Source organism: Bactrocera tryoni, chromosome 4, assembly GCF_016617805.1.
Source record: "Bactrocera tryoni isolate S06 chromosome 4, CSIRO_BtryS06_freeze2, whole genome shotgun sequence".
NCBI lineage: Eukaryota > Metazoa > Arthropoda > Insecta > Diptera > Tephritidae > Bactrocera > Bactrocera tryoni.
In genome coordinates, this window is record NC_052502.1 from 40,872,303 (window position 1) to 40,893,871 (window position 21,569).

Sequence of the window (21,569 nt, forward strand, 5' to 3'; positions counted from 1 at the left end):
CCCGAATGATTTTATATCTCATAAATCGGACAACGTGTATGGTAAGGGTTTATGTCTTATAAATTAAAAGAATTCTGCTCAAAAATTTGATGAAGTGGCTTCAGACCTTCTAGTGATCGCTATATAACTAAATAACGATTAGTAAGGAAGTTATATCAGTGAAATGAATGGTGGAGTATCGTTTGAAAACTTTGCTATTAATAGATGTCTATTTGACACACACAATTTTGTACAATAAAATTTTGCGAACATTTAGACATATTTTAAATGCCTATAAGTCCTTAAAAATTCCATGAGTATGTGATGGTTGGCAGTATCCCAACTCAGCTCTTTATTATTTGTGACATTTAAAACTTTTAAAAATTCCAATTTGGTGGAGTTCATTTCCACGTATGCACTTATGCATGCACCACAAAAAATCTAAAAACGACATTTCCCGTTTTTCGGTTGACAACTTCAATTACTTTGTGGTGTTTGCGAGTTGTGCATTGCTGTGTTGATGTTCGGGACAATAATTGTATTATTGGTCAGTGAAATCGAGTTGTTTGTGCCGAGAGCGGGTAACTGCGTGCAGCTAACACTATCGCCACCACCGGTCGTCCGCCTTCGCCGTTTGATCCAACCGCTGAAGCCTGCTTCCCCAACCCTTCGGCTAGTCCCGCTGCTCATACGTAGCCCTTTGAATGTGTCGAGAAATGCACGCCGAAAGCTAGCATTCATGAAGCAATATGTTATGGGGTTGCAGCAGCTTGAGGAGTATGCGAGCAATTGAAAAAAGCAGATGGATGTGTAGTCGATGTACTCGTAAATAGCTGGGCCGATAAACATGGCAATGGTGTTGATCACGTACAGTGGCGTCCAGCATATGAAGAACTCCAGCACCAAAACGAAAAGCATTTTGACGACTCGTTTTTTACTTTCCAGATTCTTCGCCTCGTTTGACCTGTTAGAATGAAACAGTGAAAACAAAATGAATAATTTTTATCTGTCGTTTCAACCCACTTAATTCTAGTAAAATAATGAAATATTTAGACAAAATTTTAATATATGTTAGAAATTAAATCTTCATTTTAAACCTTTTATACAGGCAAAACCAGTGATGGTAACTTCTGTGAATGAAATAGGGGATTGTCAAAATTCTTGACAATTGGTCCGAAATGGAGGAATTTCCCTTTGATTGCTAAGTTGACAATTTAGGCATTTCCTGTGAAGGTTACTTGTTATAAGTTTCGAGAACTGAAAAAGTGCAAAGGAAATAAAATCATGATAAAAAGCTGGTACATACAAGGTGCGTTCCAAAGTAAACAGGACTTTTTGAATCTAGCGCTCCTGGTGGCGCCATCTACATATACATATACATATGTCGACTGGTGCGTTAGAATCTGCTATCGATCTGCTTTATCGATTGACCAGTGCGAATTTCATGACATTTCATTGATTGGAAGTGAAGTTATTGCGTTTTAAGTGTCAGTATGTTTATGTTATCGGTGCGAAAATGAGCTTAGAACAAAGAGACAGCATTAAATTTTGTTTTAAAATTGGTAAAACTTTTACCGAAACGTTTCAATTGATGAAACAAGTTTATGATTACCGATCCCGTAGCAGAGTGTACCAGTGGTTTCGATGTTTTCAAAGGGGTCGTGAGGACATAAATGACGATCAACATTTGGGTCAACCAAAATTCGTGATCACCGGAAATTCCATCGAAACTGTGCGTGAATTCATCAAAAAACAGCCGAAATCAATTTGACCAAACATTTGGGCTTACGAAAGGCGTATGCACGGTTTGTTCCGCACAAATTGACTGGCGACCAAAAATTGTTCAGAATCCAACATTCGAAGGACGATTATTTGACCAAAAATCACATTTTAACCCCGGTATTCACCTGATATGGCACCATGCGACTTCTTCCTTTTCGGAAAAATGCATTTGCCCATGAAAGGAAAGCGTTATGCAGACGTAGAGGCCATTCAAAAGGCTTGCACCGGCATACTGGCGGCCATACCGGCCAACGAGCTACAACACTCGTCCGACATGCTTTTGGACAGTGCAAAAAGCTGTATAAAATAAATTGATTTTGCCGAAAAAAACATTTGTTCTGTTTTTTTCTTAAGTCCTGTTTACTTTGGAAACCACCTTGTATATTTTGTTCGTGCTTCGTAGTTTCTTGTTTCCGACTTATGTTTTGCAAAAAAATAGTATGTATGTATTTTATTGTGAAACACACGAAATGTGAGTCCAGCGCCGATATGTTCGTTCAGCACGTTGACTCGGTTTAGAAGGTAACGGAAGTTCGCTTAATTCGGTTCACTGAATTCGATCTAAATTCATGTCCAAAGTAATTATTATATTTATATGCAGAGAGAGTTCAATTCCTTTCCTCAAGAAATAATCCTTTATAAGAAAATATCTCAAAACTATTAGATGTAATAGTTTAGAGTAATCAAAGTGTACTGTACAATATTTAAAAACTTGTTATGTATATGTACATGTATATAAGACGCTTCAGTATATGCAATCCGACAAAGTCTTATTTAAAAATTGTGTACGTAAAAAGATGATGACCATTGAAAGGGCAATATGAAGCTTATTTGAATATTCGCAAATGTGTGAGGATGCACGAATGCCTCCCTGTCAAGCTCACCTTCTCAGCGCGGATTCAGAATTGCGTATGATTGGTGAGGAATCGAATATTCGTCGATTATCCATCAAATATTGCTGTTGCAATTGCAGCGGAGTTGGTTTCCAAAAATTTTGCTGCTGATTACTGTTATGATGGGCCAAATTGGCACGCAGTGTCAAACGCGACTGCCTATGCTGATGCGTATGCTGCTGTACGGTATATATTGATGGCTCACTTTTATTGCCATTGTTGTTGTAGCCGTGCAGTTCTCTCATTGTATTATTTCGAATTTCCCGCGAGTTCTTTTGCTGCAAGTCCATTTGTGGCTCTGCCGCATCCATACCCGACAGCACACGCAAACCAAACAAGTTCTGTGGTGTTTTCACTGATGCAGTCGAGAAGGACTTGTTTGAAATGTCTTCAATGACGCCGTCATCTGTGTGAGCGGATGAAAAAAGACAAATAGAGAAAAGTAATATGGTTGATGAGAAAAACCATAATTAATCCGAAAAATGTTATTCAGTTTTTATATTTTATCGATGGTATCCTGGAAACCATTTCCAAGTTTTTCGTTATCGTTAAACGAGCAATCACTTTTAAATAAAAACTTAGATCATTTTAAAATATTAGATTCAAATTTTACTTGATTTTACTGAAAATGTTAGAAGGTTTCATATCAAAAATATAAAATTAATGATGTTCAAAAATATATCTATATTTTTTTGACTGGCATGCTGTAAATTTAAGGGCACTTATTTATAGTACCAGAAGGTAAAATATAAAAAATTATTTGAAGCTATCTATTTTAAGAAACATGATAACCGACTATTAGATGCCCGAATTTGACTCTTGTGATCTCGGCGACATTTGCTTTCAACAAGATGACGCCAATCTCTCCACATTGCATCAATCAATGGATTTATTGAGAGAACACTTCGGTGAATAGATAATTTTTAATTTTGGGCCGGTGGATTGGCCACCAATATCGTGTGATATCACACCTTTAGACTTTTTCATTAAGGTATAGCTTCATTAAGGTACCTCACATGCCAACATCAATCTACATATATCGAGTAAAAATTCTGAATACAAGTTATATAGGACCAATCCAGTTCTCCTATAAACACTATCTTTCAATTTTATTAAAATAACTAAAATATACATAAGTATGTATATGTGATAGAAAATGAACTGGAAGTTCGAAAATCTTATATATTTATATTGGGGCTAAGGGTACTAACCCAATGCAACGCATTTGTCGGTGTTATCGTCCGATTTTTCCAATTTTCATGGTCGAAAGGATTTATTCTCGGCAAAATTGGCTTGAAAGATTTGGGAGATCTGTAAATTAAACTAAATAGGGCGCGAGGCCACACCCACTTTACAAAATTTTTACAACCACAGATTACCTTCCTAATGCCATTCGTTGCATCAAATCAATGTATTTATTATTATAGTATTATCTGCGGATATTATTACTTTGATTTCATCTATCTCAATTAGTTTTAGGTGGTAATAACAACCGGTAATAACAAAACAATTATACTCTGTAGCAACATGTTGCAAGAATATAAAGAACGGAACAAGCGGTAGTGTTTTCGAAGGTTTACAGAATATTAAAGATATTAAAATTCTAAGAGAGTGGAGTGTTAATATTTATACTGTGGCGTCCAAATAAAATTAATAAACGTCACAGAGATTATGTGGTCCTTAATGTTGCAGTTGTTTCTCGAAGAAACTATGTATCTGGCACTAGATGTTCTGAAAAGTATAGACAGCAAAGTTAGAAAAAATAGTAAATTATTGAACTAAATTTCAAATAAGTACTCTGGCAAAACATAACAATTAAATATTTTTCATCGGAAAACTTTGTGGTACCGACGGTACATTCGACATTCGAAATTCGATGACAGGGGCGAAATCAATATGTTAGATATAATTTAAGATATCACACAAATTAATTGATATTTTCGGTATTAAATTAAAAAAGTTTTAGGCTTTCTAGCGATTTAGATTAGAGGTGCCACAATTTGAAGCAATATTTGAGCAGTTTTGAATCTGATGTCTTTATTAGTGTTGCATTTATATACTCGTATAGTAAATTGAAAGAACCGGATGAATCTCAAAATTGTGTTATATGGGGAAAAGGCTTGGTTGTATGGTAGTTCGATTTCATTAATTTTCAAAGTGTAACCCAAAGATGTGAAGGCAAAGTCTGAAGCCAAATTTGTTTGAAATTTATGGAGTAGCATTTCACCGAAAAGTGGGCGGAGCTATGTACCTCCATTGTCTCTGGCGTTTTTTTTAGTGAGTCCTCTAATTTTTAGGAGAATTCTAGTTAACTTTTGTAGAGAGATGGGATTGTCTTATTGCCTTATTTTAACCATTTTCAAACTTTATCACGAAATTCTAAAGAAAAATGTTTCCACATTATCTGGTTGATATACAATACTTGTATTTTACTAGTTCGTTATTCTATTGGAGAACGTTTTGGCACCGCTCAAGTTTTCGAAAAAATTTTAAATCAGCGATGTTATGATATTTTATATTACCTTAAAGGTATGTACACCTATAGTTTAAGTTGTGAATTAGTTACATCCTTTTATAGTTTTCCGCTTAACATTTTACTTGCTAACCTTCTTAGTTTTCAAAATGACTACATTTTATTCTTAGTTATAGCTTGCACGCACCGAGGAAAATACGGTATTAAAGTCGTCTCTTCATCCTGCTTATTATACTAAGTACTACTATGAGCACTTTAGGATTTTCTTCATAATTCTAAAATTCATTATTTATTCTTCGAAATCTATGTCATCCACCTCAAAATAATCCCCCTTGGCCTCAATACATTCGTGCCAACGTTTTTTCCTATCTTCGAAACAGTTGTTAAAGTCAGTTTCCGAAATAGGCTTCCATACTCGTAGCGATTCACGTTTAATGTCTTCAATTGGAATTGCTGAATAGCCATAACTTAGAGGTAAATCAGGCGAATCGGTGGTTGCGGCACGATATTGGTCGAAAATTTGGCGAAAAACTCACGAAGAATCAATGCAGTATGTAGGGGTGCATTAACGTGGTACAATATCGAAGAGTTGTCGTCCCATAATTCCGGTCTCTTTTTACGAATAGCTGCGCATAATTGACGCATAACACTTAAATAGTATTCCTTGTTGACAGTTTGGCCGATCGGAAAGAATTCGGAGTCCAGTATATTACAGTTCGGAGCATTGTTCACAAGTGTATAAAAGCGTTTTGACAAAAGTGAACACAAAAAAAAAGTGATCAGCGATGGAATTCAAACGTAATTGTGTGATTGCTTTATATTTAGCTGGAAAATCACAGCAAGCAATTGTTCGTGAGCTCAAACACCTTGATGTGAATAAAGTTTTTGTTTATCGCACCATAACTCGTTACAATGATACATGGTAGCATCGCAAAACGCCATGGAGGTGGTCATCAAAAGACTGAAGAAGCGACTTGAGCGAAATCCACGACGAAGTGCCAATCAAATGACAAGCCTTACAAGTTCAAAAAGGCCCATGATCTCACACCGAAGCAGCATCAAGTAAGACTTGAGAGAGCGAAGCAGTTGCTTCGCTTGGCCGAAAGCGGTCAAATTCCGAACATTGTGTTTTCTGACAAAACAAGTTTTCCAATTGAGCAATTCGCAAACTCTCAAAACGATAGGGTTTACTTGACTGACCGTTCATACGAGAATCTAAGTCATCGGTTGGCCACCAGGAGGCAGCACCCGCCACAAATAATGGTTTGGGCCGCTGTCACCGCAGATGGGCGCTTTTCAATTGTTTTCATCGAGCATGGCGTCAAAGTAAATGCGACATATTATCGGGAAAGTGTTCTGGAGGCTGCTTTGAAGCCGTGGGCAAAAAAACATTTCGATCGCAAACCATGGACGTTTCAACAAGACTCAGCACCGTCTCACAAAGCGCGAGTGAAAGAATGGCTGAAAAACAACGTTCCGAACTTCATTATGACCACACAATGGCTCTCGAATTCACCAGATGCGAAGCCAATGGATTATTCTCTCTGGACCATTTTGGAGAGCAAGGTCCGAAGTAAAAAATGCACCAGTCTCGAGATGCTGAAGAAAGCCATTTTCCGTGAGTGGGCCAAAATACCGGCAAGTCACATTCGGGCAGCTTGCTATTCGTTTTTTTACCGTCTCAAGGCCATAGTTAAGGCAAAAGATGTTCATATCGAGCAAAAGTGAATTGGTCCTGAATTTATAATTATTTTCACACTTTAAAATAAATAAAATAATTTCCCAAACAGAATTTATGGCTTTTTAATTGGTTACACTTCGAGTGCCGGACAGATTGGTCCGATTCTACTCATTTTTGACATACAGACATACCATTACAAGAAGAAGATTATCCTTTAATTTCAGTTATATATATCACACATTGACCAACATTTTCGATCAAAAGTCAACTATAGGTATCGGAGTCCAAATATACAGTACGGGGCTTGAACAGTTTTTATTGGTTTTAACAATTTTTGGTCATAAGATGGCACACACTAAAAACATTAACATTAACAGTACCGGAGAAGTAAGCTGGGTTATTTTCAGATTTCATCCATTTCCACACTTTAGTGGTTTAGGAGATATGTGTATTAAACTTATTCGAGGGCGGGGCGACGCCCACTTTTTCAAAAAAAACCGTACCAAGTTTCATCGAGATATCTCATTTTTTACTGAAGTTACAGCTTGCACGGCCGGACGGACAGACAGACAGTCAACCGGATTTCAAATTTTCTCGTCACCCCGATTATTTATACAAGTATATGTGTATATAACCCTATATCTATCTCGATTAGTTGTAGGCGATACGTACAACTGTTAGGTGAACAAAACTATCATACTCTGTAGCAACTGGTTACAAGAGTATAAAAACTAAAAAGAAATATTAGAAGCATGAGGGAAGAGGAGTTCATATTTTTGTTGAAGTAAACGTTGTTTACCAAAGCGGAAACGTTGTGAAGTTTGCATGCAGTCAATTACTTGCTATTTTTACTGCTGCACATATTGTTGTTTTAAATTATTTGCGATATTTGTATTAGCTGTAGAAAGAAATTCAGCATGCGCGTGTCGTTAATTTCCTATGGCGCAGAGAAAATTACTCTCCACATGGACCCAAAGGCCTAAATGTATGTGTAAGTATTTAAATATGTAAGTGGGGTTACTATTATGCCTCTCATTATATGCTTTGTTACTAAGTCATTAATGATTTCTATTTGAATAAATTCTATCTACAGTTGGATATTGAAATCGGCTTGGAAGTGATCCGTTTATGACGTCAATAGATAATTATAATTATTAGGATATGATTGTATAAAGAAAAGCGATTTGGAACCTCTATACATATGAACATATTTTTTGATGTTATTAATTTTGAATGTAAGTTTTTTCATGTAAAAATTACACGGTGGCTTAAACATGTATGAATAATTATATAATTGGTTCAAAAAGAGATATATCTGCGAAATACTTTCAATATTTCCTTAACCCTTGAAAAGTAGGGGATTATAAAATTTTCGTAGCCGCTCCCTACATGTTTTTATATGTCTTGCCATGTATTTATACTCGCAACGCACTGAATACTGGTAAAGTCTCAGCGCTTTCGCCCACAAGAATATATTACATAAAATTTCATCAAAATTGGGGACTTTCCAACGCAGACTAAACTATAGAACCTTTATATATACGTAAAAGCAGTTATTATAAATGAAATTTTAAAATTATGGACTTTTTATAAATCTATATCAATATTGCATCTTCTGACAAGGAGCAAGGACAAAGGAACTTCATATTAAAATACTTTTTCAAAAGTCCTTAAAAGTGAATGATGGCCCGAAGTTCGAAAATCTTTATATTAAGTATAATATATGAGGGCTTAGGGAAGTACAGGGTCCGGCACTCGAACTGTAACCAACTTCAGACCGTTCGCGCAGCTGTCTCACTGGAATCAGCTGTTTATAAATTTGCTGAATTACAGTTCGGAGTATTGTTCACAAGTGTACAAAAGCGTTTGGCCAAAAGTGAACGTAAAAAAAAAGTGATCAGCGATGGAATTCAAACGTAATTGTATGATTGCTTTATATTTAGCTGGAAAATGACAGCAACCAAAACTGTCGTAATTTAAAACATTTTGAGATGACTGCCAAGCTCTCACTAAGACCAAAAATGTCTCAGCCGATTAAAATGAATAAGATCATAGTACCACAAGCAAATGATGTAACTTATATTGGTATTCACTTGGCTCAGAAGATGGCTCACGTGGAGAGAACACTGAATATGTGTTGTATAACTATCACGAAAATAAGAGTAGCAAATAAACTGGTTTTAAAATAAAAATTCTAAACTTAGTCCTGACAACACAGTTCTGCTAGATATATACGTGGGTTGCTATATATATTTCTGGCCTAATAATGTAAATAGGCATACTTATCAACGAAAATGTTTCTTTTTTAGTTTTTTATTTGTTTTTTTTTGTCGATTGCTGATTTGTTTCGGGCTCATACGCATAGATCCATGATTCGTCACCTGTGACGATCTTATAAACGACTTTTGAAGCACCGCGATCGTATTTTTTCAGCATTTCTTTCTACCAATCCACACGAGCCTTTTTTTGAGCGATTGTCAAATTGTGCGGGATCCAACGAGAACAAACCTTTTTTACGGTCAGGTGTTCATGCAATATCGAATGTATGCTGGTGGGAGAAATGCATAGGCATGCCTCTATCTGAAGGTATGTTACATGACGGTCCTGCATTATCAGTTCACGTACGGCATCGATGTTTTCTGGCACAACGGCTGTTTTTGGACGACCTTCACGGAATTCGTCTTTGAGCGAGCGTCGGCCACGATTGAATTCGTTGTACCAGTTTTTCACAGTGCTATAGGATGGTGCTTCATAGCCATACAAAGATTTTAGTTCATCGATGCACTCTTGTCGTGATAATCCACGTCGAAAGTTGTGAAAAATGATCGCACGAAAATGTTCACGAGTTAATTCCATTTTTGGCCGAGATGAATTTTTTAATTCCTGTAAATAAAACAATTCACGATTAAATGACAAAACGTTCTGAGTGATGTTATGCTAAAAAATGACAAACTTTCCAATGGAAATGTCAGATTACACCTGGCAACACTTAGTGTTGCCCTAGGCCAGAATATATATAGCAGCCCTCGTAATAGAGGTTCCATTCAAAAATACTTAGAACGATAACGGGTTCACCATTGTACATGCGAAACGGAAATATTCACAAAATCTGTGTATTCATACGGAAAAGAAAGAAATGTTGAGGGCAGCAGAAAGAAAACTTAAACGCTAATGCCTTGCTGCGATCTTGTAATTAAACCCATTTGAAAAACCAGCATTCCAAAAAGCAATGTATTAGCAAAATGAATTTAAATAGTTTTGAGATGTATTACTCATTGTTAGGTTTGAAGAAAGTATATTTAATAAGTAAAGAAAGTTTAAAACAAAAATATATTTTCGCATATTTTGCCATTATTTTGTGGAAAATTATCGCACTGTAAGTAATTTAGAATATTAATATTATTTATTTACAATGTATCAGTAAGACATTAAGTAAATTAGGTGAATATTTTAATGTTATTACAGAAATAATTGAACTTCAGGAAGAATTGCTACTAAGTATAGTATATTCTAAATTCAACAATTAAGATATTATTTTCAATATAAAAAACTTTATCTCCAAAAGGTAAATCTAACAAACGATTTTTTTTAAATCTTCGGATTTTATCGCCAGTAGGGCAAATGCCAGAACATTTGTATGATGCTGCGAATTTCATCTTTAACGTATAGAATATTTAGATCCTTATGAATTTAGTTATTGGCCACAAACCAGGGCGCATTACCAATAAGTCTAAGCTTTTTTAACTGATTTCGATGAAAAATGTCAATGTTCGATTGAAGTTCACGCAAGTGAGGAAAGTCAGAAACGATTTTTTTACATATGACTCAAGCAGCTCACGACTTCCGGTCTTTGATCAAGTATAATCTGGGTAGTCTAAGAACATCCGTTTGAAGGCGAGCTGTATTGGATATGTTCAACTCCATTTTCATGAATTTCAATGATGATTTCGGCTGATTTTTGATGAATTCACGCACAGTTTCGATGGAATTTCCGGTGATCACGAATTTTGTTTGGCCCGCATGTTGATCGTCACTTATGTCCTCACGACCACTTTGAAAACGTTGAAACCACTGGTGCACTCTGCTACGGAATAAGCAATCATCGCCATAAACTTGTTTCATAAATTGAAACGTTTCGGTAAAAGTTTTACCAATTTTAAAACAAAATTGAATGCTTTGTTAGAAGCCCATTTTCGCACCGATAACACAAACATACTGACATTTAAAACGCAATTACTTCACTTCCAGTCAATGAAATGTCATGAAATTCTCACTGAACAATCGATAAAGATAGCAGATTCTAACGCACCAGTCGACATATACATGGCGCCAGCAGGGGGCGTTAGATTCAAAAAGTCCTGTTTACTTTGGAACGCACCTTTTATAAAAGGCAATCTACGTAATACAAGCAGTCTGTATAGCACTTCCATTAACTATGGTATTTCCATGTACTATATTTTAAACGACTTTTATTTATTACTGCAGAGCAACCATGAGTTCTATCATCTGTGTGCTTGCAACTAGTATTAGATCATATTCGCGAATTTTGAAATGTGTTCTGTTGGGAAAATGTGTTCCTGATATCAAAAATATATGGAACCTATTGCCTTGTTTGTTTTTGTCGGAAAGAAATCTAAATGAAAGTTCGGCATATGTATTTTTAATGACATACATACATATAACACCGCAAAGCTTTATATGTTATAAGTTCATTTATTGAGTCTTTGCGGTTTCCTAAAAATTTTTGGACAACGTTTAAAATATTTCAAGGCGAGCCTTTCCTGATCGTTTAAATTTCTTGAAAGCTGTTTTCATTTTTAAGATACCGTATTAATGGTTCTACAAATATTCAATCTTAAATTTTAGCCTCGCTTTGTTTGGGGAATTTCTCCTTCAGATAAACAAAACTCCCACTGCCGAGAAATCAGGTCGAGCTCTATGTGAAATGCTGGTTGCTTGCATGTTTTCACAAAGTTCGCTTGACATAGATTGTGTATCAAATTACAGTTTGCTTCGATTTCGCCTACCTGCAATACCAACTTTCTCAGAGTGCCTAGGACAATTTTGCACGGACGAACGGGTAGAATGCTAAAATTCGTAATAACATGAGTAAATATTAAGATATCTTATACCATGTTCAGGCCGACACTTAATCACACGATTTCGGCTGTTGAGTGGTTTATCCCACTAATCTTATAAATTTATCAAGATTTCGCCATACAAAAATGACAGTTACAAATCACTTCATTGAAATGATTTGAAACTGATCCACGTTAAATCTCTCTGTGCGACTCTGATTTTGCGCAATCTACTTGTCAGCACTGGAAATCTGTTACATTATCACAGCTGATTTAGACACTACAAAGGGAAAAAAATGTAAACAAACAAATTGTTTTTAAAGCAATGAATCTAATTTCATCTGAAAATCGACTTAACAAATGAAAAAATGTATCCATTATTTCTATTATATGAAAAACATTAAAAAAACCCGTCTTTTTATTTAAAAATACTATATGACAATCTTTTCTTTTGATAAATATTAAGCGATGTGAATTATTGAATGACAATAACAGCTGTTTTTTGATCTTTCTAACGGCAGTGAGAACACTGTTGGGTTATGAAATGCTTAAATATAATCTAATCTTTTAAATTTTCGGTCTGAACATGGTATTAGTGTAACTTTGCACACATTTTAAAACACTGTCTAGTCGAAAACAAAGCAGGTAATCCAACATGCACGGAAATGTGTCCGGTGAGTTCTTAATCAATGAAACGTATGTAAACACGCGCGAACCAGATTCCGGAATAATCGCGTATCCGAAATAAAAAATATATTTTTTCTTTAAAGCGTTACGAGCTTTTTAGCCTGCCATGCCAATCCTAAACTTGAGTAGCAAAGTCTTCCGTATTTGAATGCAAACTAACTTTAATGAATATGAATGATAACTTCACTTTGACATACATACATATGGATGTATTTCGTTCTGTTCGCTGTATTAATCTCAAAAAGTAGACGTATCTAATTTAGTTATTTTTTGATCTGCGTTGTATCTGTTTGCGTCTAGCTTAAATTATTACAACAATTGAAGTAAATAAGATACACGTTATTAGAATAATTTACAATTAGTTCTAAGTCAATCTTAATCACTTTAAGCACAATTTTCAAACTTTTTTAATAACACTCACGTTATACCTGTACAACAACACAATAATAAAGATTAAAAACTTAATTGAAATATTTACATTTTCTTAACAATGCAATGTGATTTCAATTAATTATATTTAACAACACGTGAAGGCAAAACATGCCGACATCATTCAATGTTGGCACGTATGTATATATGACGGTCGCAAACACTATTGCGTTCATAGTACCTGTACAACTGTTTGACTTTTAATATCAAACTGTTTGATTTGTATGATCAAACGTTAAAACTTAAATAAGATTCTTTAGATCCTTACTACTGGTGGCGGGAAAATAAAGACCTTATTCAAGTGAGAAGTCTTTCATTCTGATTTTATTTTGAAATTGTAAACCTTATATACTACTTTTTGATTTCTTACATACAATACAATACATATGCAATACAATACATGTGTGTGTGTGTGTTGTCATATAATTTATGTTGCATGGTTTGGGCTGTTTTTAAGTGCACAAGTGCATTTGTAATCAACTGCCCAAACCTAAGTAAATACATATGTTTATAATGTATTATATAATATTTCTTGAGTACATGCGAAAAAAGCTGAATCAGGTCATGATACGGACGCAAACATGGCTCGACACACACAACCTCCAGCTCGCTACGGAGAAAACAGAGCTATTGCTGCTAACAAACAAGCACATACCTCTCGAGATAAGCATGCACACAACTACGGATATTCTTAGGACGCAGAGAGCAGTAAACTACCTAGGCGTAAGACTGGATCCCAGACTAACCTTCTGGGTTCAAATCCAGCACGCCGCAGGAAAAGCAGCGAAGATCACCTCTCAACTGAGCCGATTAATGGCCAATATAGGGGGCCCCAGCCAAGAAAAGATAAAGCTCCTAATGACGACGACAATAAGCGTCTTACTATACGGAGCCGAGATCTGGACAGACGCTCTTAAAAAGGAAAACCGGCGCAAGGTAATGGCCAGAGTGCACCGCACCGCAGCCCTCAGAGTTGCATCAACGTACCGGACAGTATCAGGCGATGCAATATTAGTTATAAGCGGTAATGCCCCAATTGACCTTCTAGCATATGAAAGGAAAAAGCTGTGGGAGCTAAAGAAATCGTCCAATAAAAACAAGAGCGCAGTTCAACAAATAAGGAAAGATACAATAACAACATGGCAACAAAGATGGGAGAATGAAAGTCGCGGCAGATGGACGGCCAGGCTAATAAAAAATCTAGACTTATGGACAAGCCGTAAATTCGGAGAAGTCGATTTTTACACAACTCAGTTATTATCCGGTCACGGATACTTCAAAAAGTACCTCCACAGAATGGGAAAAGTCGAAGAGCCCTCACGCCTATATAACGATGCGACAGAAGACGACGCTGAACACACATTCTTTGAATGTGTGCGTTGGCAACAAGAACGCACCGCCGTAGAAAACCTGGTTGGCCCAATAAACGCGGACAATTTAGTCAGCGTCATGTTGGAGAGTGAGGCAAACTGGGAGATAATCAAGAATTTCGCAGCAATCTTGCTTCGTAGCAAAAAGCGGGACTTGGACGCAGATGTAAATCTCTCAATGAGAAAAATGGAACGCCACCCTGAAGTAATGCAAACGCGGTCCCTGGGTGGGTGACGGTTGCTTAGAGGGGGGGTTTTTAGTGACCTGCAAGTGGCACATACCGCTGCTGTGACGATAGCATCGATGATGCGGAAGGCATTTTCCACCCCCTCAACCGCAAAAAAAAAAAAAAAAAAATTAAAACAAAAAAAAAAGTTCATGCGTATTGCATATAAATGCATGTATGTATATTTATGTTTTTATTTATGTATGTTCTGTATTGCCTCTGCATTATCTAATTAATTTGGACTGTATAACTTATTATAATAGCTAGAATATTTCTTATCTTATTTAATATTAATACATACCGCCTTTTTGAAGCAATGAACATGTTCAATTTTGAACATTAACAATACAATAATAAAGATTAAACACTTAACTGAAATATTTACATTTTCTTATCAATGCAATGCGCTTTCAATTAATTATATTTAACAACACGTGGAGGCAAAAAATGCCGACATCATTCTATGTTGGCACGTATTTATAACGATCGCAAACGCTATTGCGTTCAGTTGCTCGCTGGGGGTGAATCGTGTCATTAAGAAATTCGCTTCAGGCTTGTTTTTGTCATAACTCCAACTACTCCTTTAGTTAGGTCAAATGGTTTTTTTGGTACTAATTTTAACGGTAATACTGCTCTTTAGCATACACCTGGTGTGGAAATGCAGTTATTGGCTGCGACACGGCGTTCGTGGACCACGTTCCTTGCCGATTTTAGGCAACATGGCTGATTTTTTCCTCGGCCGAAAACATTATGGTGATGTCTATAAAAACCTTTATGAGTACGCATTGAAATGTTTTGTGTTAACCGGTGTTATTTTAATTGTGATAACTTCTACCATATTAAAGTGCTCATCCAAACCTTCCTTATGTTGGAATTTATCGGCTCTTCAATGAGCCGGCAATATTGTTGCGCAGCCAGGAAATGATCAAAGAGGTGATGATACGCTCATTTCAACACTTCCAGGATAATGTGTTATGGATCAGTCGGAAACGCGATCCTATTGTTTGTCACAATCCATTCATTGCGAAAGGCGAAATGTGGAAAAATATGCGCGCCGAGATTCTACCGATTTTCACACCAAACAAAGTGAGTCAAACTGACATCGAGATCGCTCGGTTTATTAATTAGATACTTATAATATATGTATACATATGTGACCTGGTCTACGGAAAGGGGGCTTAGGTGTCAAAAAATCAATTTTAACTTTTTAGTTGATTCGGATGGAAGATGAGATGCTTTTTTACGTTTTCACGAATCCAAAAAGTCATAACTTTTCGCACGTTAGCTCCTTTTTCGTTGACCAGGTCACATATAGAGAATATGTCCGGTAGAAAGGAACAAATTAGACTTTCTCTCTTTTTCTCATACTGTAACTCCGATTCAAACAAAACATTTTGAATTTATGTAACTTCGGATTCTTTACAGGCCTTTCATGACGACCTTTAACTAAGTTTTAAGTTTTCAATCGACGAATAAAAGACTAAAAAAAGAAGTTTGCAGATTACTAGGGTACATTTTATTTTACCGGTTTTTGAAAATTACTTTTTATCACTAAAGCAAGTCGGCTAGACTTAATGCTCTGGGCCGGACCAAGTATGCTTAGTGCATTACCACCCTTTGGGAGGCTGTGAAGTCACTTACTGATTCGAGATTCATAATTGATCCAATTTTTTTATGTATATTTGAATTTTTTGAGCGTCTAGAAGCTATTTGTGCTTTGTATGTTCCACATGTGTATTAATTTGGTTCATTAATTTCTTCCAGGTCAAAGCTTCGTTTCCCCATATTAAGTCCATTTGCAAAAAACTTGATTTGTTTGTGTCGCAGCAAATAAACAACTCAAATAATTCCTTCGAAGCAAAAGATGTGCGTTCAACCAATTGCTATTTAGTAGAATAACACAACCACATGTATGTGTATATGTATGTATGTTAATGTTCGCATTCGTTTTCAACAGCTGCTATCCAAGTACACACTCGATGTGGTTGCTTCAGCCGGCTTCGGACTTGATGGTGCTTCGTTCGACAACACCAATTCAGACTTTACACAACTTGTTGAGCATCTATTTATGCCAAATAGTTGGAGTTTAGTCGAAACGATTGCATTACTGTTCTCACCATTACTCGGCGACATCATAAACTATCGGTAAGTGTGCGTAATGATGCATTTAACTGGAGAGCATTCGACTATGGCACGTTATTGCAGCTACGTGCCGTCAGGCGTACAGCACTGGCTTCGAGGAATAATTGGCGAGGTTTTAGCAGGACGTTGCTTGCAGGAAGAGCCAAGCAAAGTCAAAATGACGTCAACATCAAGTGATTTTCTGCAATGGCTCATCGAAGGCAGACATAAGTCGCATGAGCCGGTGGATGTGGCAACAATGGTGGGACATTGTAGTACTTTTCTTCTAGAAGGTTTCGAGACATCATCATCACTAATGGCCTTTGCACTGTACGAGGTACGGTACAGATCACATACCCACACACGCACATACATACAGAGAGATCAGAATAAATATGCATTTTTAAATTAATTTTTTTTTTTTTGGTATTAAATATTTAATTTAGTATGCTAAACACCCGTTGGTGCAGGCACGTGTTCAGCAGGAGATTGACGAAGTGTTGGCTCGGCACGGCGGCGAAATGTGCTATGATGCTATACAGGAAATGTCTTATTTGGGAGCGACATTATATGGTAGTTGCAAGATGATTAATATTCTCGTCACAATTCGCCTGTTTTAACACGCAAAATTTTTTCGTGTCATTTCAATTCGTGTCTGCTTTTCCCCGTTTTTATGTTTTTACAGAAACTCTGCGTCTTTACCCTGCAATGATGGCGTTATTGAAACACTGTACGAAAGAATTCGAATTACCGCCACAGACCGTAGGTGGCAAGTCCTTTCAGGTGCCGATGGGTATGGTCTTCATCGTTCCGGTGAAAGCTATACACTAGTGAGTATTTATTAAAAGAGCTTCTTAATGCTCTCAACATTCGTAAATCTGTTAGGGGAACAAAGCATGTTGAATAGAAAAATGTGGAACAAGAAATTTTCTAGATTTTGAGATTTAATATTGCCATAGATTAAAACAATGAAATCACTAAACACATATAACACTTCTTACTTCATTATCTCGATGATTTTGAACTTTATAGATAGAATATAAAAACATATTTATAAATATTTGAGATAAAACCTATTTTCTATCTATTTACGCCTTAAGGCTGCACCTAGATTTTGACACCTCTAATTACCTTTAGAAAGTTAAAATGGTGTCCGAAAAAAGGGAATATTATTATCCTTTCACCACGATAGGAGCTGTGTAGACAAAAATTATACTTTTAAAATTAAAAATATGAAAATGTAACAAATATGTCGGTATTTAAGTTTGACACTCCCCTCGGCGTGCGCGTTGTCATAGAAAAACTGAGCTTTCTTTTGCTGCCTCAGAGATAGTTAAGATTGTTACCACGGTCACACTATTTGGTCATTATGGTCCTTGTGCAGGCGTTATTATTTCAAGATACTTTGTGGGAGCATTATGATCAATGATTTATTTAGGTATTAGATTCGGATCCTTACTTTCGCCAGATTCCACCCAAGCTTTAATATTCAAAAATATAGATTATAGAACATATTTTCCTGTCAAAGTATGTATTCCCTTAGTCTGTAAGAATTAATGTTCATAGACTTAACTAAATAAATAAATATTTATTCGATATGCGATAATCTTTAAAAAATTTAGGATTCTTTATCAATATAACTTAATTTATGTTAAAAGTATTTCAAAACTAATTTTTTATATATTTTTCAGTGATGCTGATTTGTATGAAGATCCTTCGCAATTTCAACCAGATCGGTTCTTAGACCCAAGCCTCAACTCAAATAGGAGTTTATTTTTAGGATTTGGAGAGGGACCGCGTATGTGCCCAGGTAAAAAAATCTACAAACTTTTTAACTTAAAATAAGAAATGACTAATCTAAGCATTTTGTATTTCTCAAGGAACGCGATTCGGCTTGGCTCAAAGCAAAGCTGGAATAGTGACATTGTTATCAAAGTATTCCGTTAGATTGAGCGAGAATTCTAAGCCATTTAAAATTTCAGCAACAACCTTTTTAACAGCTCCTAAGGATGGCATATGGATTTCGTTTAAAGAAAGGAAGTAGTTTTTTTTTTTTTCAAATTGTAAATATTTTAAGAAAAGAAATTTTCGCAGTAAAAGCAATAAATGTGGTGGCACAATCACAATTCTTTATGAATTTGTGTGATTTGATAAACCTTTTAACTATCATAGCTGTGGTTATGCAATTTGATTTAATTAATTTCATTATATGAAATAGTTTTCTTAATGTGTGACCTGGTCTACGGAAAGGGGGCTTAGGTGTCAAAAAAAGGAGAACAATTAATGAGACAACGACAGCTTTTCCCATTAAACTAGATAGTTTTCTCACGTTAGCCCCCTTTTCGTAGACCAGGTCACATATAGTTTTTCTTCAACAAAGGCGAAAACGCAAGCCGGGCAAGGGAAAGTCAGGTTTCTATACGATGTTCTTATCAAATTTCCTTCAAAAACGCAACAAGCTAGCGAACAAAATGGTAAATATTTAACTTAAATCGTGCCAAATAAAACCTTCGATTTAAAGCAATAATAATGGAATTATTTTTACTACAACTTATATTTTTCGCCATCTCGCCATGTACAAGTGAAGAGCCGACGTACTATATTGGATATTGAAAATATATTTGGGGATGCGTATTTGCGTTCCATTGTCCGATCATGAAAAAGTTTGAATAACAATTACCAGTCTGAAGAACAACAAAGCGGCGGAAGCCGATGGATTGCCGGCCGGGTTTCGGCATCAGTTTCTTTGTAAAATATGGTCGGGCGAAAACATGCCCAACGATTGGAATTTAAGTGTGCTCTGCCCAATCCACAAAAAGGGAGACCCCGCAATCTGCGCCAACTATCGTGGGAAAAGTCCCCTAAACATGGCGTATAAGGTTCTATCGAGCGTATTGTGTGAAAGATTAATGCCCACAGTCAACAGGTGCTACTTCGTACTATGTGGGAAATTGAGAAGTAAAGTCCTCTTTCGACGAACAAAAACTATACACTATGAGTCACTCATTATTCCCGTCCTGCTATATGGTGCAGAAGCTTGGACGATGACAACAATTGATGAGTCGACGTTATGAGTTTTCGAGAGAAAGGTTCTGCGAAAGATTTATGGTATAAAATTATTGATGTCTTTACATAAATGTCAACCGGCGTTGCTGGAACTGGAAAGTTGTAGAGTTTATAAGCCTTACTTAAATAGCATGCATTACAATACCTTGAAGTTTTATGAAATAAGCCTCCTTCAACTGCGCTATCGAAATATTTATATTTCGCTAATTCTGCAGTTTAAGCAATGCGTGCACGAAATGCGTTCGGGGTTATCCAGTATACAGGTATGTGGCATGTAAGTCGTTGTTATTGTGATCAGAAAATTCTTGACACGAATTTCGCACATTTCGTTGTTGGAATGTGCTTAAATCACGCGAAAATCATTATGCGTAATCATCATCTCCGGCCTCACCGTGTCAACATGTCGTCCGCTGGTTCGCTTACACGCGTAGCCTAAAGCCACACTTTGTACACACAAGAGTGTCAGTTATTGAGCGGATTCAGGTGGCGTGTACTCGTAAACAAATTTCCAATCAATGTGCACGCGAATATGTTGCTCGGCTATAACACTTAGCGCACGTATTGCTGAAGCCATACGAGTGTAAAGACGTTTGCTCACGTGTACATATTTATACTTACATATATGTATATAACATATACTGAATATATATATATATATAAATATATATATACATATGTACATATATCCTGAATGTAATTTAAAAAGTTTGACGCGGTTTTCTTCCACTCCATGGAATGGAATTTTCATCATTTGCGGTAGAACATATGGTATGTAATAAGTTTCAAAGCTTTTTACTAAGTGATAGTTTTAATGTTTAGTTAAAATTACGAAAGAACGTCGGTTCGTAGCTTAAAAAAGTACTCGTATTCAACGACATGTACGTGAAACAAACATATGACTGTAACCAAAATAAGTAAGAAAGGGCTAAGCTCGGGTGTACTCGTAATCGAAAATTTTATACTCTTGCAACTTGCGAGAATCAACGAGGTTTGTTAAAGTAATGAAAATCATTACATATAGGAAAAATATAATTTCAGATATAATCGGAATTAAACTATAGTATAGCCAGTATTATACACTATGTTTGCTACCAAGGTATCTTATATATTGACCGATTTGGACGGTATAAATCAGCCGAAAGTTTGAAACTCTTATATGAAGTATATGGGATAGAAAGGTAGTATCCAACCGATTATATTAATTTTTAGGATTACTATCTCACAAACCATCACCAATATACTTGTATAACAAGTAAAGTAAGGTATATGAGGACTGAGGAAATTATTGATCCTATTCAGCCCATTTTCGGAACATGAAATATTATTGTCACATAAGGGGTCGCGGTGCTCTAGAATTTTCAAAAAATCGATTTTTGTTTGTTTGATAGTTCAAAAGTATAGTCCTTTAATAATATACTGTAAAATTTTTGGAAGGATATTCACAGTATTTGAGCTTCTAGAGTCGTTTTAGCAGGTAGCGCGCGGTCGAGGGGCTCAATGAATGGATGCTTTGTACGTTATTTATCTCAAAACTACTTTTTTGATGAAAAAAAAAACTATCCATCTGAATCACTTTAAATTTTAATATGGTGTTTATAAGATCCATATCTATCGCTGGGACAACGATCAAATTTTAATTTTAAGAACTTCGATTTATTTTCGATCTAAAACTGGCCCAAAAATAGCTGTTTTCAGAATCTGAACTTCAAAAGCGCGAAATTTTTTTAATTTTCAATTTTTTTTTTGGTTGTGGTCCCAGCGATAGCTGCACTCCTACTGATTA

General features: G+C 36.0%; 2 protein-coding genes across 11 annotated transcripts; one reads left to right on the plus strand and one right to left on the minus strand.

The window, feature by feature from the left end:
- Window positions 1–297: 297 nt before the first annotated feature.
- On the minus strand, window positions 298–15,014 carry LOC120774095 (galanin receptor type 1-like). 10 transcript variants are annotated; one of them, XM_040103437.1, is made up of 3 exons: window positions 14,901–15,014; window positions 2,646–3,060; window positions 298–943 (listed from the first exon to the last, which is right to left on the minus strand). In XM_040103437.1, the coding sequence occupies exons 2-3, from the start codon at window positions 2,963–2,965 to the stop codon at window positions 457–459; spliced, it is 807 nt and encodes a 268-aa protein (XP_039959371.1). In that variant the 5' UTR covers window positions 2,966–3,060; window positions 14,901–15,014; the 3' UTR covers window positions 298–456. The 10 variants fall into 10 exon arrangements, with proteins under 10 accessions (XP_039959371.1, XP_039959373.1, XP_039959374.1 ...); XM_040103439.1 differs by lacking the exon at window positions 14,901–15,014 and adding an exon at window positions 13,184–13,443; XM_040103440.1 differs by lacking the exon at window positions 14,901–15,014 and adding an exon at window positions 12,775–12,922.
- A 93-nt stretch (window positions 15,015–15,107) lies between these two features.
- Window positions 15,108–18,891, plus strand: LOC120774094 (probable cytochrome P450 308a1). The gene is made up of 9 exons (XM_040103430.1): window positions 15,108–15,377; window positions 15,445–15,685; window positions 16,364–16,465; window positions 16,557–16,744; window positions 16,805–17,057; window positions 17,167–17,293; window positions 17,406–17,550; window positions 18,412–18,530; window positions 18,601–18,891. Exons 1-9 carry the CDS (start codon window positions 15,196–15,198, stop codon window positions 18,762–18,764), a joined length of 1,521 nt encoding a protein of 506 aa, XP_039959364.1. The 5' UTR covers window positions 15,108–15,195; the 3' UTR covers window positions 18,765–18,891.
- Window positions 18,892–21,569: the final 2,678 nt, after the last annotated feature.